Below are 17,268 nucleotides of genomic sequence, written 5' to 3'. Positions count from 1 at the left end.
TGTTGATTAGTGGAAGTCGATCTAGAGTGCGAGATCCATAGAGGAGTAAGCCAAGCTCACTTAGGAGGAAACCTCTCACTTTGGAGAGAAACACTCACTCTGGAGAGAAAAACTTCTTAGCAAGCCATGTTTTTGTCTCAACAGAAAAGCATGATTTTCCTCATGTGTTTTTGAGGTTCATGTGTCCAATCAGATGTCAAGGAACCCCAGAAGGTATTGGTGCTAGGCTCCACAATCGGACTATTAGGCGGGCTCAACATATATAGCCCGATAGTCTTTTGGCTATCATTCAGCTTGGTGAGTTCTAATTTTTTTTAGCCCAGACCTTTATTAGAATTGAGTTTTGTGGCATTTTGGGAAAAAACTTAGTCTATAACCCTATAGCTATCTCCACTGGAGATGGCCTAAAATTTCGTAGTTTACAGCCAATCTATGAAGACCTTGAACAATTGCTCTTGAGAACTCGATCGCAAATCCATTTAGAGGAGAAACTTTCATTTCACGTCCCCACGCCACGGGGTGTATACACACCACACCAATGAGGACTGAGCGCTTCGTTGACTTCATATTTTTGTGCTTGACAAGCCGGTTGAGGTCCATTTTCTTTTAGCAGAATCTTACTAAGCTAGAGTTAAATTGTAAACTTTCTTCAAATAATTAAAATGGAAAATTACTTTCCGCACTCTTGTTTTCTCCTTCTGCTCTCTAAACTTTCTATCACGGGTTTCTTCATTTATTCAATCCAATGACTAGGGCAAAAAAAGGAAGGAGTAGTGCATGGGGAGAAAAAAGTACGAAAATCATTTCCCTTAAAATCAACTTAAATTACGGAGTTATCCACGTTTTTCAATCCGAAAAACAGGGTCTCAACCAGATTTTCTTGACGTCGATGACTGGATCAAGCAAATAGAAGAAGAGTTTGAAAATTCTTAAATTATCATCTATTTTGTAAACGAAGTAGGTCGTGAAACAAGTAAACGCAAACTTGAAACGATTGAGATAAACATGCTTGAAATATACCCAAATAGCCAAACCCTTCCGACGACATTTCATGCCCTACCCACAATGTAAATGTATAGCTACAACTCAGTCTCACATCCACAGCTCCAAAACCCTAGAGATCAAAGATGCTCATCTCATCAGGGTTTTACATGTCAGACCAAAGTTCACTATGGAAAATCATACTATGGGACCGACTTTATTTGAAGATACGGGAAAGTAACAAGTCAGGGATTATGAGTTACACCAAGGCGATGCTGCTTTCTCCACCTGGGGGCTTACGAACACCACCCAGATAGTCTCTGGATGATGCCTTTCCATCAGCAAAGATGTTGCTGCCATTCATCTCTCTCAGCTTAGCCGTGCTCAGGGGCTTTTCAGCAGATCCTGGAGGAACATCTCCCTTAAATATACCATTCCCCGTGAGCTCTGCAAACTTCTGGTTATGTATTTTCCTTGGAGTCTTGGAAACAGGTTCCTCACTGAACATAATATTACTCTGACCTCCAGCAGGCTGCGTCACAAAAAGTAAACTTCAACACTAGAATTCAAGAAATGTTACTTCGCAAGATAGTCCAGCATTATTCGGCAGAGTAACAAATATATGCCTGGATTACAGGAAAGTGTTCACCAACAGGCTATCTTTCTAGTTTCTAGGCTATCAATTTTGAACCCTCGGTCCAATTAATTCTTTTTGGAATGTATGGTCCAAACTAACAGTCTCATCACTAACATGCCAGACGACTATTTGACAAATGACCCTTAACAGGAGAACCCTCAATTGCACAGCTCAAAACCAAAATTACGGAAGTCCAAGTGATCTAGTGTTACATTTCCTAATTAATTAATTATCATAACTAAAGCTGCGAAATGAAAATATGAATGAAAACATTCATTCACAAAAACGAAAAAGAATCAGTGAACTCACATTTGAAACTTTGACAGAGGTGCGCAGATTTCGGGGTGTAGGTTCCCCCACGTCTCTGGTTTCTCTAGTTTGCAGGGTGTGAGCAGCAGCCAATGATCGAGGCAAGACTTCAGGAGAAGGGCCAAAGATGTCATTTCCAGTGAGTTCCTTGGACTTGGCATTTGATACGCTCTTCTTGGATTTTGAATCTGAGTCGGACTGCAATGTCCCACTCAATTCACGCTGCTTGGCAACCTCAGGAACAGTGACAGGCTTCTTAGGCGTGATATGTTCATCAACACTGAATGAGATTTGACTGACTCCATTGAGTGCTTGCTGATAAATACGAAGCCCCGTTTTGTTACTAGCATCATTAGATTCCGGTGCAGCATCCTTGCCTGACCCAGCTGCAAATATACCATTTCCAGTAATCTCCTTCAATTTATAGCCTGAACAAGGCTTCCTGTACCGCATTTCGTCTGGGTTTTAGATTTGCAGTATAATATGGGTGATTAACCATATACTCAAAAGTAGTGATTTCTTGCGGGATCTAAGATGGGTAAATTTTGAAAAAGAGAAACAAAATTATTGGGTTTCATTGCATGCATTTGTAGACCATATACTAAATAAAGATCACATCAAGCATATGTGGGTTAGGCTAGTCGGCCAAGCCAGTGCCACGGCCTCGTAGATTAGAGCAATTTAGAATATCGTCTTATCACAAGAGATAAATTAAGATCACATGCATATAAAACAATCAAAGTTGATATTTTTCTGATCAGAAAACAGAAATGCTTGTAGCTTTGATTCAGCAGTTTGAGCAGGTTAATGGGTAATTAGCAGAAAATTACAGTAACGAAGCATGCATTACTAAATTAGTAGCTAGATCTGAGCTGAGAGAAGAGATCTTACTGTTTGTTGAGGCTCTGAGCTTCTTCATCAGTGATCTGACCGCCATGGAGCACCTTGCTGATTCCATCGGACGGCTGAAAATGCACCGCTTGAGCTTAATTAACTTTCTTAATACACCACCAGCAAGAAAGAAAACAAGAAGAAACTGACATTTGACTACTAAGTAGGTGTTGAAAGTGGAAAGTAAAGCAACCTGATGAGAGCGGGGGGCGGAGGAGGCGGTGGCCGGAGAGTCGGAGTGTGGGACCTCTTTCCACGTCAGCATATCGGCAGTGTCTCTGCGAGGCTTTCTCAGTCGTGTTCTCTCCATTGTTTTCGGTCTCACTCCCTTCCTCTGGCTCGCTTCCTCGTTTGGCTTTTGGATGAATAGAAAATAGCAAATAATAAATAAATAAACAAAAAAAATGTCAATGACATTAAAAAGAAAAAGGTAAATTACATTTTAATTCTATTCACTTGCAACCTCATATAACATTTTTAAACATTTTAATGTTATAAATTTATTATTATTGTATTACAATTTCATACGTTAAAAGATTTTAAGTTAAAAAAAAAAAGCTCAAAGCAAGTAATCATATACTACAGTAATAAAAGAAGATTTGAATCATTACATGACAGTGTGAATTTAAATCCTATCGATAACGAATCTTATCTCTAACCTATTAAAATTTATCGTTTGATAAAAAATAAAAAGAAAAAACTTGAACCGATTAAAAAAAAATAAACAGGAACTAATAAAAAAAATTAGAAAAAAGCGAACGAAAGTAAATAGTAATTTTAATTTGATTTTCGGTTTGGATAAAAAAAAGGAACCGATTGAAAGCCGACTAAAAGCTGTCAGAGTTTGATGGCTGTTTTAGTTTCATTGACTGGCGAGACCCAATTCATTCAGAGTGTGTGTGCGGTTGTAGTAAAGGGTCATTGAAGCTACCTCTTGAAACCCAACAATGGCTCTCTTCTCAGCTCCGCAACCATTCACCAGGTAATCCTGCAACTCTCACTCCATGGATATGGCCTTTCTTCAAATGGGTTGAATCACTTCCCACTTACAACGACTCCTTGCATTGCTCTTGGACTATGATTCACATCCTCACCAAGCACACCCCCTTCAAACCTGCGCACCAACTGCTTGAGAAAATTGCCCTTAAGAATTTCTTGTCCTCTCAGACCCATGACGACCCTGATGTGAATTCACATGTTTTGAGCTGGCTTGTGATCTTTTATGCTAATTCTAAGTTGACCCAAGGTGCGATTCAGGTTTTGGGGCACATGAGGGTTCATGGGTTTAAGCCCCACTTGCACGCTTGTACTGTCTTATTGAGGTCTTTGGTTAAACATAGGTTGACCAACATGGTGTGGAAAGTTTACAAGAGTATGATCAACGCCGGAATGTTCATTTGTACAATGTGTTGATTCATGCTTGTTGCAAGTCTGGGGGTGTAGAGAAGGCAGAGAGTTTGCTGAGTGAGATGGAATTCAAGTGTGCCTTTCCTGATCTTTTCACATACAATACGTTGATATCGCTGTATTTTAAAAGGGGTATGCACTATGAAGCTTTGTCTGTTCGAGATAGAATGGAAAGAGCAGGAGTTACCCCTGATATGGTGACGTACAATTCTCTTATGTATGCGTTTTGTAGAGAAGGTAGGATGAGGGAGGCTGTAAGACTTTTCTGTGAAATCAAAGGTGCTACTCCGAACCATATAACTTACACCACATTAATTGATGGGTATTTTAGAGTGAATGACCTGGAAGAATCTTTAAGATTGTGCGAGGTAATGAAGGCCAAGGAACTGTATCCGGGAGCTGTTACTTATAAGTCAATCTTCGCAAGTTGTACGAAGAAAGCAGGATGAGGGATGTAAATAAACTTTTGAATGAGATGAGTGAAAGGAATGTTGAACTTGACAATGTCACATGTAACACATTGATTAATGCTTATTGTAAGATACGAGATATGAGGACTGGTGTCAATGTGAAGGATAGGATGTTGGCAGCTGGACGCGTTTACATATAAAGCACTTGTTAATGGATTTTGCAAGGTTCTGGAGATGGACAGTGCTAAAGATATTTTATTTGCCATGCCATGCTTGATGTGGGAATTTATCCTAGTACTTATACATGGATTATAGATGGTTACTGTAACCAAGAGAATGAAGCAGTTATAAGACTTCCAGATGAGTTTTCTAGGAAAGGTCTTTGTGCTGATGTCTCAGCGTACAGGACATTAATAAGAAGGTTATGTAAACAAGAAAGGGTTGATAGTGCTGAAAAGGTTTTCGGTCTTATGCGAGAGAAAGGTATATCAGGAGACAGTGTAATATACACTAGTCTTGCATAGCTTACTTGAAAGCAGGAAAGTCAAGTGTAGTTTCAGCGATGTCAGATGAAATGTACAAGTGGAGGTTGATGGTTACACGCAAGATCTATAGATCTTTCGGTGCTTCTTATGCCAGTGATTATGATATCATACGCTTATTTTGGGATCATATATGGTTGAGAGAGGCCGAATGTCAAAAAATGTTATTATTAAGGAAGTACCACAAACATAAATGAACGATGCAGATGTTGCTGCGAGTTTGATTATAGGCTCAATGTTTTCATGCTATAACACAAACCTCTTGGCCTCTCTTAAAGGAGTTGGAGACTGTTATTGACTTGTGGCACCGGAAGGTATATGGACTCCTAGAGAAGCTAAGAAACAGTGATAAGTGCTTGTAGCATAGTAATTTTGCTTGTAGGTCAGGCTTTTTATTGTCCCTCAATATGCTTTAATGGGATTTCAATCAGGAAATGGTCTCGTAATGCCTCTTTTATCTATTGGAATTGTACTATACTCCCATCTGGATCTACTTTACAGATATACTGATTTTGATCGCGGTTTTGGTGGCGGCAACACAATTAATCAGAATGTGTTGTTTCTTGGGGGGGGGGGGGGGGTTTAAATTATACTCGGAAAGCATCTGTTGGGCTGTTCTGTGGAGATGTGCATCCTTCCATGAGTGGGACAATTGGCTTGCATTTTCCAAAGCATCAAGTCGAGGTGTAGGCCGAACAGAAAAATATGTGGAATGGGGGTCTTCAAAATCATATGTGACAGATGATTTGTATGTAAGTGCTGAAGACCAAGTAGTTTAAGAATCCATCATGCTGCAGTTTTAAACTGAAACTACTTCAGCGCTTCTGGTTTGGCACATGCGAAGCTCAAGTGATGAATTCTAGCTACATACTGCAGTCATTGTCTATAGGTTAGTGATATTTCTATATTTTCATTTTCTTCTATCCAATAGAAATAAATTTAGAAAGAAAATTAGAATCGGAATCTTATGAACTGGGATTGGCTCAGCCGTTTTTGTTACTGATTTGCCAAACAAATAAATAGAGAATATTGCACAACAAATAACATAACCTGGTTACAGTAGTTGTTTTTTTCTTGGTCTGAGGTCTTAGTCATTGCTGTTACTGATATGTTGAACAAGACTTGTGCCAAAACGTTTAAGGAAAAATGTTCTTTAGAGAACACTCCGTAGGAAAAGCTGTGTGTTTTGGCACAATGTCTTTGAAGCACAAGATCACAACCTAGGTTTGAGTCAATATTTCCACAGTTGCCTAGACTCCAGTAATATTTTGTAATTGATGGAACAATTCGATTGCATTATATATTTCCTCAAATGCCTTTTTGGATCTTTTTTTTTTTTTTTTTTTTCTCATGGATCGTCTGATTCATATACACAGTTACAAAGATGAATTTCGACAATCGATTCAGTCCTAGATAACATAGGTCAGTGTGATACTAATAGGAAAACAAAAAAACCACAAAGAATGTTTACACCAACCAAAATCCCTCTTAGTGCGCACACACCAATTATTTTTGTGCCTAAAAACCCTCTAGCGCAGCTGCTAGTGCAAAAATTTCATAATCCGAACAAATGCAACCGTGACCATGACCACTTTCACAACCACACTCATCCCATCTTTTCAACCTCCTGTTTCTTTGCCTCTTTTTCTCCATTTCCACATGATCTGCTTGAACTTGAATCTTGATTCCTACTTGCAGTTTAGGCGGTTTGACACCTTCTAGAGCATGCCCAGTTATTGGAAGCACCGTGACCCACTGGTCCAACTCCATGCTTGGTGATTCAAGGACGTCCTTCCACGGAACCTCTGCCCTGCCCAAGAGTTGTGACCCTCCAATCCTGCCAAAAACCGGCACAGTGCTCCTCCAGCGGAGCTCGAAAACCACACTTTCTTGCTGTAGGGTGTTGTCCATGGAGCGCATCTCGGTTCCAGAGCACTCCAAAGAGACAGACTCATTCCAAACGTGGTTGGACTTGGCGGAGATTTCTCTAGTGTTGAGCATAATTCTTCTGTTGTTTCCTGCCGAAAGAGAGTATCGAACAAAGAGGTTTCCTGTGGTCTTGAATTCGATGTTTTTTGCTTGTATGATCTTCAGGTCACAGCTGAGGGAATAAAAGTTTGAAGGAGTCATTGTATGTGTTTGAGAGTTGTAGATAGATAAAGAGAGTGCTGATGGATGCTTTGGCAAAGGGAAGTTGGGTTATATATAGTGTATGGGATATTGGAAGGAAGGTGGAATTGCTTTTTGAGGAAGCTGCTTTTACTCATTAAAGTAATACAAATAGTGTGCAAGATCAATGTGCAAGATCAGAAATGGAGTATTATAAATTATAGTGTTATCTGCTTCGTATTGGGGAATCATGAGAGATTGAGTGGAAGATTATGATGAGTTATTATAAGCCCCTTGAGATTCTTGAAGAGCTGGATTTCATATAAACGATCCTTGCTGCCACTTGCTACTTGCAACACTAGGATTGGCTTACACTGCAGTGCTTTTGGACCTGCCACATGTACATGCAAATATATAAATTATGGAATGTGCTTGTGCTATGCTATGTGGTTTGTTCTTCCACTGCAAGATCATTTTGATTTCTTCGTCAGACCCTGCATCGTTCTTCTGGGATTTGCTAATAAATTGATCATAACTTACCTTTTTTACATGGGAATACTTTGATCTACAACTTATGTTTTGTTTTTGCACCTCTAGACTCATGATTTGTAAAGAGACCGTTTGAGTACCATTCTGTTTTCTGTTTTCAATTTCAGTTCAACTTTTTTTTTTTTTTAAAGTTGAAAGGTGTTCGGTAACTGCTTGCATTTAAAAAATAAAAATAAAAAAAGGTTTGAAAGCTACGAGCCTATTTGATAATTATTTGGTTTGTTATGATTTTTTGTTTGAGATATTGAAAATGTATATTGTTGAAATGTGAGATAAATAAGAGCGGACGGAATATGGAATATAGAGGGAGATAGTAAAAGAAATGTATAAGGGTACAAAAAAAAAGAAAACGAAAAACCTAAAATTAATTCAAGTTTTGCTTTCACTTTAAGTTTTCATCCATTTTTCCTTATTTCTTTTCCTCCATCCCATTACCATTCTTCATTTCTCTCCTTTTATACTTTCCACATATTTCAAACACAAAAACAAAAAGTATAAAAACTAAAAGGAGTTTCTGAACTTTATTCATGTATAAGAGTGGGTTTGTGTCATGCCTAAGTTACTGTGTTTAATATAACACCATGTTTTCGAGCTTAACGACCAATGTAAGATTGATACACATTTGGCCCACTATATGATGGTCTCACGTGAAGGAGGCATTTCATATAAAACCCCCACTTTTTCTACTGTTTTGTTCAAATCGCAAGATGCTAGTTGAGAGAAAGCATCGGTGTGGTTAAGAGTGGACTAATGACCCGTCTTTTATAATATCTGACATTAATTTGATTTGGCAAGTGAATTTTCTCGACACCAAAAAGATAGATAATATATAAATTATAAGTGGTCTCAAACTCACATATTTTCAATATTTGATCCTAGACTCTTGCCATTGGTTATGGACAACTTGAAAGATCGCCTTAGAGCAAGCCCAGCGTTGCTGGGTGCTCGGGGGATAGGCCAGAGAAAAGGGGCCCGAGGCCTTGTGGACCGGCTCCATCGTTGGAGAGCCCGAGTGCAGGTGGAGGCCCGAGCTCCGGGCCTGTGGAGAATTGCCAGCCCGAGAGCCCGAGTGGATGTGACATCAGCGCTGATGTCAGCCTGGCGTCAGGCCATTTTTAATTGTTTTTTCTGTCAGGCGCGTGCACCCCACTCGTGCGTGGGGGAGCATTGCCGATACAAAATAAAAAAAAAAAAAAAAAAAAAAAGTGCTTTTTCAGTTACCGTTGGGAAGCCATGTGGCTTCCCACGATCCGTTCGATCTCAACGGATCTTTAATTTGGACCATTCGATCTCAACGGTAAAAAAAAAATTCTTATTTAATATCCACTGTTCGATCTGAGATCAACGGTGTATATTAATATTCTTTATAAATAAAAAAATAAAAGAAAAAATAATTATAAAATTAAGAAAAGTTACCGTTGTGACACGCGGCATAATCTGGAGTGTTGGAATTCAAATTTTTTTATATCCAACGGTAGAGATTAATTAGTTGAATAAAAATTTAAAAAAAATTGTAAGAAATTCAAAAACAAATCTGAATTTTTTTTAAAAAAAAATTGTTTTTACTTTTCTATAAATACATTCTCATTATCATCTACCTTACATAACAATTTCATATTTTCTCAGCTACTTTCAATCACATTCCTTTCTTTGTCTCAAAGTTTTAGAAATCCATCACCAATAATTGTATTTTCAGATAATGACACGTGGCATAACGAGTACGATTAAAAAATTTATCAGAAATCCATCCCCAATAATTGTCTTTTAGGATTTTATGACAAGTGGCGCAACGACAACGATTAAAAATCTTATTCAAAATTACAAATAAAATTATTTTGTATTATTTAATAATACTTCGGATAATGACACATGGCGCAACGATAACGATTAAAAATCTTATCCGAAATTACAATTAAAATTATTTTGTATTATTTTATAAATAAATAAAATACTAATATTTTATTGCCTATTGCTAGGACTATTGAAGTGTAACGGTGGAGATGCAAAGGCTATTGTTAGGGTTATTACTGTTCATTAAGGGCAGTTACTGTTCATAAAGTGGATTGAATAGTGAATAGCTTGGGGGGAGGGCTCCAACGCTGGAGTTGCTCTTAGATTGTCTTAAATTGGGTTTGACACTAGCTAGAAACTTATGGTGCTAAATATTTATCCATATACAAATCTACAACTAGAAAAATAAAGCACCATAACACTCAAGTGGGCAAATAGAAACTTGAACAAAATCGAGAATGCAAGAAGATTTAACTTTACAACGCACGAGGCTGGATTAAAGATAGTATTGAAAATACTGATTGACCAGGATCGCCACTTTACTTTGTTATATAATTAATAGGTTTAACACAAAGAAGATTCCAGTCGTTCATCCTTTGGATAAGATAACAGTATCTTATCCACCTTTGGATTTTAAGGTTTCGTGGGAATGTGCCTTGGCTCAAACAGTTCGAATCATGTTTTGCTCGTTCAAGCTTAGTTCATAAGTGAAAAGAGATGAGCTTGAACAAAGTATTAGGCTGGTTAGAAAAATTAGCCAAGCGTAAGTTTTATTATGTTCGGCTAGTAAAGCTCGTGAACCACTGCACCTGATTTTTCTACTTCACTTAGGTTTTGTCTCTGTAGGTATTCCAAGCAAGGTTTTATTAGGGCAATTATCATTGGTTGGTGGACATCCAAGAGGGAGTGTTGTAAATACTATTAATTTTGTGGTTGTCCACATGGAGCCAATGTGTAATATGTAATTTGTTAGTACTTAGTCTATGTAAGTCCTCAGCCTATAAATAGGTACTCTCATTTGCGGACCTACTGTTTGGGCCTAAATAATAGTTTGGGCTGAGATGGGTTGACCGGAGTTGAAAATGCCACAATCCTCGCCCCAGTAAATATCCTTCGCCAATGGGCTTTTAGCCCAAAATGGGTTTAGTTTGGCCAAGTCCTCATGGAAATAGGATTGTGAGAGGATTAGTACAGGTGTAGCTCGGTTGAGTCCTATGCAAACAAAAAATGGCAAGAAACATAATAAACCTTGGATAAATATGAACCATCCCAACGATCAAAGTGCCTACGTGATCAGATGAAAATGAATAGGTTGAATAATTGGATCAAATGCAAATCCTACTCGGAGTCAAAGAGGGCAAGACTGGATGAATTTTTTTGCTAAGAAGGGAATTAAAGAGATAAGTGGAATATTCTAGTAAATGCTAATGTAAACATAGTCCTATAATGACTCTGCCTCGACAGGCTTATTTATTATGGAAGCCTCACCTATAAATAGAGAAGGCTCTGCAACATTGAAAGCCCCTTCAACTCAACATACAAACACCTTATACTTTCTATGTGAAACATTCTCACAACCTTAAGAAACAAATACTAATTATCCTAAACCTCTCCCCTCCCGGCCAACAAATATTCAGTACGTTAGAACATCACTAGGTTGGCAACCGGCAACATATTCAGTTTGTTGGAACATCACTGAAGTCATAGAACTAACTGCTCTAGAAGTACCTTTAGTTCGTCGAAACATTCAGTCGGTTACATAGTCTTTTCCATTGAAGAATCTTGGATTCTTTTGCCGAAAAAGGTTGCTTCATTAGCTTCACAGCAAAATGAAGTGTTATATGATTGGTTACTCTCAGGTGTATTTTGCAATTCGGCCTTCAGATGGCCAAACCACGTTCACCATAAAAAATATCATCTCCCTTGAGTATATGTTAGCTTGATACCGGTTCGACGCACTTATATTCTCACGAATATAGCTAAGGTAGCCGAACCTGGTGCAGAAGATCTTGAACTTTGCAGTTAACTAGGCAACCTTTCTACAACCCAAGGTCGGTATGTGTTTCTTCCTCGGCCATAGTTGCTTAAGTGTAGAAGTCAGTAGTGCACTTGACACCACCACCACATCTATTCTACTCGCCCCATAAAACTCGGCTGCAAATTGACATGACCGAATTCACAAGAAGATCCTAGTTAACTCATAGTTACTCGGCCTACGCGCCATGTAGGTGTTATGAATTATGAATTTAAATATTACATGACCATTAGGGATGAATTTGTCTGCTTTAATGTATAACATTTGAACTCTCATCATGTTTTCGAGTGTGTCATTTCATTTTCTTTGTTTTCTTGGCCATAAATGAGGAACCTTGTATTGATTATCCTTATTTGTGGAAAGTACTCCATAACATTTGAATAGCTTAAAGATCATTTATTTTAACTGCTCTGATTTCTTTGTTTGGATGAGTTAGGGAAGTTGGTTATATTTTGTTGACAATTACTTTTCCATTTGGAGCATGGAATTTGATTCAAAAGCAAGAGTTAGGGAAGTTGGTAAATTGTTTATGTTCTTTGAAACTTTCCATAATTATGAGTGTGCACCGCACATTGGTTAATTTTTTTTAAATTTAACCCAAGATGTTTGCAAGCCTGTAGCAATTGACCACGTTGGGATTACATTAGCGGACAACACATGGGTCAAGATGTCGAGTAAAGTCTCCATCATCCCGGATGGTGCTGATAGAAAGCTCCGGGCACCAGGGTCAGAAAGTCCAGGCCAGGTTGTAAGTAGTGGGCGACACGTTTTTGTATTCCTATGAGAAGCTCTAATATCAATCTTTTTCTAATAAACCTTCAAACATGTGTTTTGTTTTATTTTAGCTTATTTTGTATCATAATTTTCAGCAATAATCTCTGGATGCTGATGGACTAATATCAAACTGTTAAATCTATAATTTCTTAAGTACTTTGGATTTTATTTCTGTTTTCGATCATGAAACAAATAAAGATTTCAGTCATTTGACAACAAAAAAATTTGTGGGTGTCTTCGCACAAAACTTGACCATTTAAAATTTCAATCATTTACTTAGTTTCATGTTTGCTATTTAATTGATTTTTCGTTTCTCTTGGCAGGAATAGTCCAGTGGATACGAAGGAGGGGAAGACATCCGCAATTAGTTGAATATGAATCTACCTGTATATAACCAATAGTATCATCTTAAACTATCTTTTATCGCGCATACTTTTTTGCTAGTATAAACTAAGACCAGTTTCAAAAAAAAAAAAAAAAAAACTATGACCAGTACCGAACTACACTTTTTAGACCTGAATTTCAGAACCCCAGATGAATTTCTGTTGAATTTTTTGTCACTTCGAAGGTTTCTACTCCTCTTTTTATGCCATCATTGACTATATGGATGCTTTTTCCAAGTTCAGAAAATTCATAATCAATATAGGGTCCCAAAAATGGCGGTGTACGCAAACAATTAAAAATGTGCGTCCGGCCTCAGCTGACTATGTTGAACAACAATAGAACCGGAAACGGATTATCGTCTTATTCTTTTCATAAGAAATTTTTCATTAACCGGAACACGGATGGTATTACGTATTTTTATATAAGTGGTGAAAAATTATATTTTTTAAGTTGCCCACCATTTATATAGTGACACATAATGTACCACTCCGTATTCCGGTTACATTGAAAAATGTTTTCTTTCCCTGAGGATGCAGGGGATCCCTTTATCATAATCGTTCATCGTACATCGTGCAGTCAGTTTTCGTTAGTACTATTTATATTTAATTTTAAATTTTAAATTTTAAATTATTTTTAACCGCACGATGTACGATTAATGATCATGATCGTAGAATTCTTCGGATCCCTAGAAAAAGGATCGGATCCTTTTCCAATAGAACCAAATACATTGATGTCATAAAGCATCAATCCAAGTAATCTCAGAATATTAAAACAGCAAATAGCAGGTTTTTGCTGTATTTGATATTAAAATATTGAAGCAATTGGATAAACCATTTCCCAGCTGAACCTGCATCAGATCAAACAAGTTGAAATTTCTCTTTGTTTCTTGCGTTTCTTCATGTTTTCTGAAAATCAAAGACCTCTTTCTCGGAAAACATGAAGAAAGACATCTCGTTCTCTTTCTCTAATGGACCTCTTTCTCTAATAAGGAGCGGTGGTTTCCTCTTTCTCATTCTCTTTCTCTTTTTCTTTCTATCAGCAGTTGGGCTCATCTTTTGTTATCCATCCGCTCACACTGATAATCTTATCCAACAACTACAACATGAATTACCACAACAACATCAGCACGAGCACCCTGTCCCTAACAAAACCCACCACCGCCACGACGGCGACATTAGAATAAGCAATTCACAATTCACTACAGCCGCCACTTGCGACAAAAACATTTCAGTGTACGTATACAATTTGCCGGCAAAGTTCAACCTCGGCCTCCTTGATCACTGCCACAACCTAAACGTGCATACCGACATGTGTCCCCATGTGGCAAACTCCGGACTCGGCCAGCCACTTTTCAACAGCAGCGGCGGCTGGTTCGCCACCAACCAGTTCACAGCTGAGATGATTTTCCACACACGCGTTGAAAACCATCCCTGTCGCACGTGGGATCCCGCACTTGCTACCCTCTTCTACGTTCCTTACTACGGCGGCCTTCACGTTTCGAACAAGTTCCGCGAACGGAACCTGACGGCTCGAGATGAGCTGGACGTTAGTCTCGTTGACTTTATTCAATCCCAGCCTTGGTGGCAAAAGCATAATGGTAAGGACCATTTTATGGCCCTAGGGAGGATCGTACGGGATTTTACCCGGAAGAACGGCGACCGCGATTATGGAGCCGGCCGTCTCCTAAATTTTCCGGCTGTAAAAACCATGTCGTTCTTGATCATAGAGAGACATCCGAGGAATGGGAAAAACCAGTACGGTATACCCTACCCTTCTTATTTTCACCCGTCCACGTGGCGGGAAATGATGAGGTGGCAGAACAAGGTGAGGAGATTCAAGCGACCCTACTTGTTTTCCTTCATTGGCGCGCCCCGAAGGAAGGCGGCAATTAGGAACCAATTTATAAGGCAATGCGGTGAGTCGGCTCGTTGCAATCTCTTGAATTGCGGGACGTCGGACAGGCGTAGCAAGTGCAGGCAGCCAAGTGAGGTGCTGAGGATGATGACGGAGTCCAGGTTCTGCTTGCAAGCACCGGGTGATTCGTTCACACGGCGGTCCACGTTTGACTCGGTGCTTGCGGGTTGCATACCTGTTTTCTTCTCACCCGACTCGGCGTACACGCAGTATGCGTGGTTTTTACCGGAGGATAGAAGCTCCTACTCGGTTTACATAGATGAGAAGAGCAAAGCAGCTAGAAGAATAGAGAAGGAGCTCATGAAAGTTTCGAGCAAAGAGGTGATGATGATGCGTGAAAAGCTCATAGATTTAATCCCAAGTCTTACGTATGCTCACCCCAATGGGACTAATATTGGGTTTGGGGATGCAGTTGATGTTGCACTTGTATCATTGGCCAAGCATGTCAGTACAATCATTAACTGATTGTTGAGTTATTACTGGTAGTGGTAAAAGAGTTATTTCATCTGCGATGTAACTAAGAAATTTATTGGGACCATTTTATTTGGGGAAGGATTAAGGATTAATAGTAATACCCCTCATTTGTATAACAAGCTTTAAAACTAATTTTGACCTCTTTATCGAAGTTGTTTACAGGTTTGGATAATGTTAGGCACTTTTTCTATTTGTCTTTTTTATTTATCTTTTCTACTCACCAAGTGACTCGTACAATTGTGTATTTTTCTTTAATGTAATGAGATTATTTATATTAAGCAAGGTTCTAAAAGACGTTAGGCGCTAGTCGAGCGGCAGACTGGGGCCTAGCACCTAGGCAGCTAGGTGGACTAGATGGATTTAAGTAAATCTATTGTATTTCGTGTAAATAAGTGTCTATTTATACTTAAAATATATATAATTTCATCATAAACTAGAAAATAGAATGACATATATATTATGAAGTATTGGAACATAATGAAAACATGGAGAACAAACATATAATATGTGTTTATTTAAGTGTTCAATAAGTCTCTTACAATTTATTGGAAACAATAAAATGCAAAAGGAAATTATTTATTTTCTATCTAAGTGAGTTACAATCTAGGCGGGTGTCTAGCGGGTCTGGGCAGCCTAGGCAGGTGCCTCGGCAGTCTAGGCAGGCGCCTCAACAGGTCTAGGCGCCCTTTCTTAATTTTTAAACACCTAGGCATTAATCGGGGCGGTGGCCAGCCACCTATCACCTAGGTCGGGCCTAGGCGGTGCTAGGTAGGGACTTTTAGAACTGTGATATTAAGAGAAGAAGAAGTTGTGGTAAGCGAAACACTAGTTCAACCATAATAATTTAGTATCTATGGATGTAAATTTCCACCATCTCTTGCCTTGACGAAAATGCACCTGCAAAATAATAACACTTTCGATTAAGGCCAAAAGCCTCACGCGCCCATGATGTATGGAATGGGCTTTAGCCGAAGAATCTTCGATACCAAAGTTAGAATTTTGAAAAGAATGTATTTAGGAGTTTGTGGGTAGCAAATAACTTAGCATTTTATTAGGACAAGATGGGTAATTATAAGAGAGTGGCCAACTCTTTGCGTGGAGACTAGTCAGCCATATTTGGTGATAATGGGTGAATAATTGTAAGATATTATGTAAAATAATATCTTGCAATTAACATGGCAATTATTCTTAATTTAATTGGGAAGTTTTGAGAGTTACCTTTTGAATAACATCAATAAGGGATTGATGAGTAGTGATGAGAAGAATGTGAAATAAATTCCATATTGATCACCTTTGATTCTTCTTTGATTGAATCGTTATTGTCCATTATATGCGCATGGGAATCCTAGTGTGCCTCAAGAGTAGTCTCATCTTTTTAATTTGAAAGTCCATGTGTCACCTCTATGATTTTTTGGATTATTTTTGGCTCCACAAATGCCCCCTCACATGTTGGGTTAGTCGCAGGAAAGGGCAGTAGGCACAGAGATCTCCAACTGCTTAGGGAAACATAAGTTTATTTCCTAATTTGATGCAGACTCCCACTTTGACTTTGAATTAGATTCTTCTAGGAAAGGGACTCCCACTTTGACTTGGAATTAGATTCTTCTAGGAAAGGGAAATAAATCTCCACTAAAGCCCATTTAAGTTTACCTTAAGTATGGCTTTAAATCAACTTTGGAAGGCAATTATTCATCCCCACAAGAAAGAGAGAAATCTAAAGATATTTCTTCCCCCACCCCTAGCATTATTTTTCGCTTGCCCGTCCAAAGAACCGTCTTTCCTTGATTTCTTTGTCTTCTCTGCGCCGCACCAAGGTAAGAAAATTTAATTTTCTTTGTTTTCTTCTTGGGTGGTGCTACCGCTAGGCAGCCATCAGGGTGGTGCGGCATGTCGACAGGGGCCACAACTTCGGTTGCTTGGCATAGCTGGAGCCAATGGCTGGCTTAAGATGGGCCAAGGAAATGTCATAGCATGGGCCATGGTTTGGGCTGCACGGCTTGGCTGGAGCCAAGGGTAGTTGCGCGCTGAGGCGCGGAGCTGGTACGTTAGCTTGCTTACTGG

At 38.8% G+C, this 17,268-nt stretch overlaps 3 protein-coding genes and 1 pseudogene across 3 annotated transcripts; 2 read left to right on the top strand and 2 right to left on the bottom strand.

Moving 5' to 3' along the window:
- Positions 1-907: 907 nt before the first annotated feature.
- On the bottom strand, positions 908-3,190 carry LOC103931919. The gene is made up of 4 exons (XM_009341446.3): positions 3,012-3,190; positions 2,819-2,892; positions 1,928-2,369; positions 908-1,513 (listed from the first exon to the last, which is right to left on the bottom strand). Exons 1-4 carry the CDS (start codon positions 3,126-3,128, stop codon positions 1,241-1,243), a joined length of 906 nt encoding a protein of 301 aa, XP_009339721.2. The 5' UTR covers positions 3,129-3,190; the 3' UTR covers positions 908-1,240.
- Positions 3,191-3,299: 109 nt separating this feature from the next.
- LOC103932144 lies at positions 3,300-7,013 on the top strand (annotated as a pseudogene).
- Positions 6,696-7,986, bottom strand: LOC103932143. Its single transcript, XM_009341692.3, has one exon. It carries the CDS (start codon positions 7,305-7,307, stop codon positions 6,696-6,698), a length of 612 nt encoding a protein of 203 aa, XP_009339967.1. The 5' UTR covers positions 7,308-7,986.
- Positions 7,987-13,556: 5,570 nt separating this feature from the next.
- LOC103932155 (probable xyloglucan galactosyltransferase GT17) lies at positions 13,557-15,399 on the top strand. The gene has a single exon (XM_018643713.2). The coding sequence runs from the start codon at positions 13,756-13,758 to the stop codon at positions 15,196-15,198; it is 1,443 nt and encodes a 480-aa protein (XP_018499229.2). The 5' UTR covers positions 13,557-13,755; the 3' UTR covers positions 15,199-15,399.
- The last annotated feature ends 1,869 nt before the right edge of the window (positions 15,400-17,268 follow it).

This window comes from the organism of the source record quoted next, unplaced genomic scaffold (assembly GCF_019419815.1).
Source record: "Pyrus x bretschneideri cultivar Hongxiangsu unplaced genomic scaffold, Pyrus_bretschneideri_v1 Contig104, whole genome shotgun sequence".
In the NCBI taxonomy this organism is placed as follows: domain Eukaryota; kingdom Viridiplantae; phylum Streptophyta; class Magnoliopsida; order Rosales; family Rosaceae; genus Pyrus; species Pyrus x bretschneideri.
The sequence above is the reverse complement of the archived record's forward strand: the minus strand, read 5'-3'. Positions and strand labels throughout refer to the sequence as shown.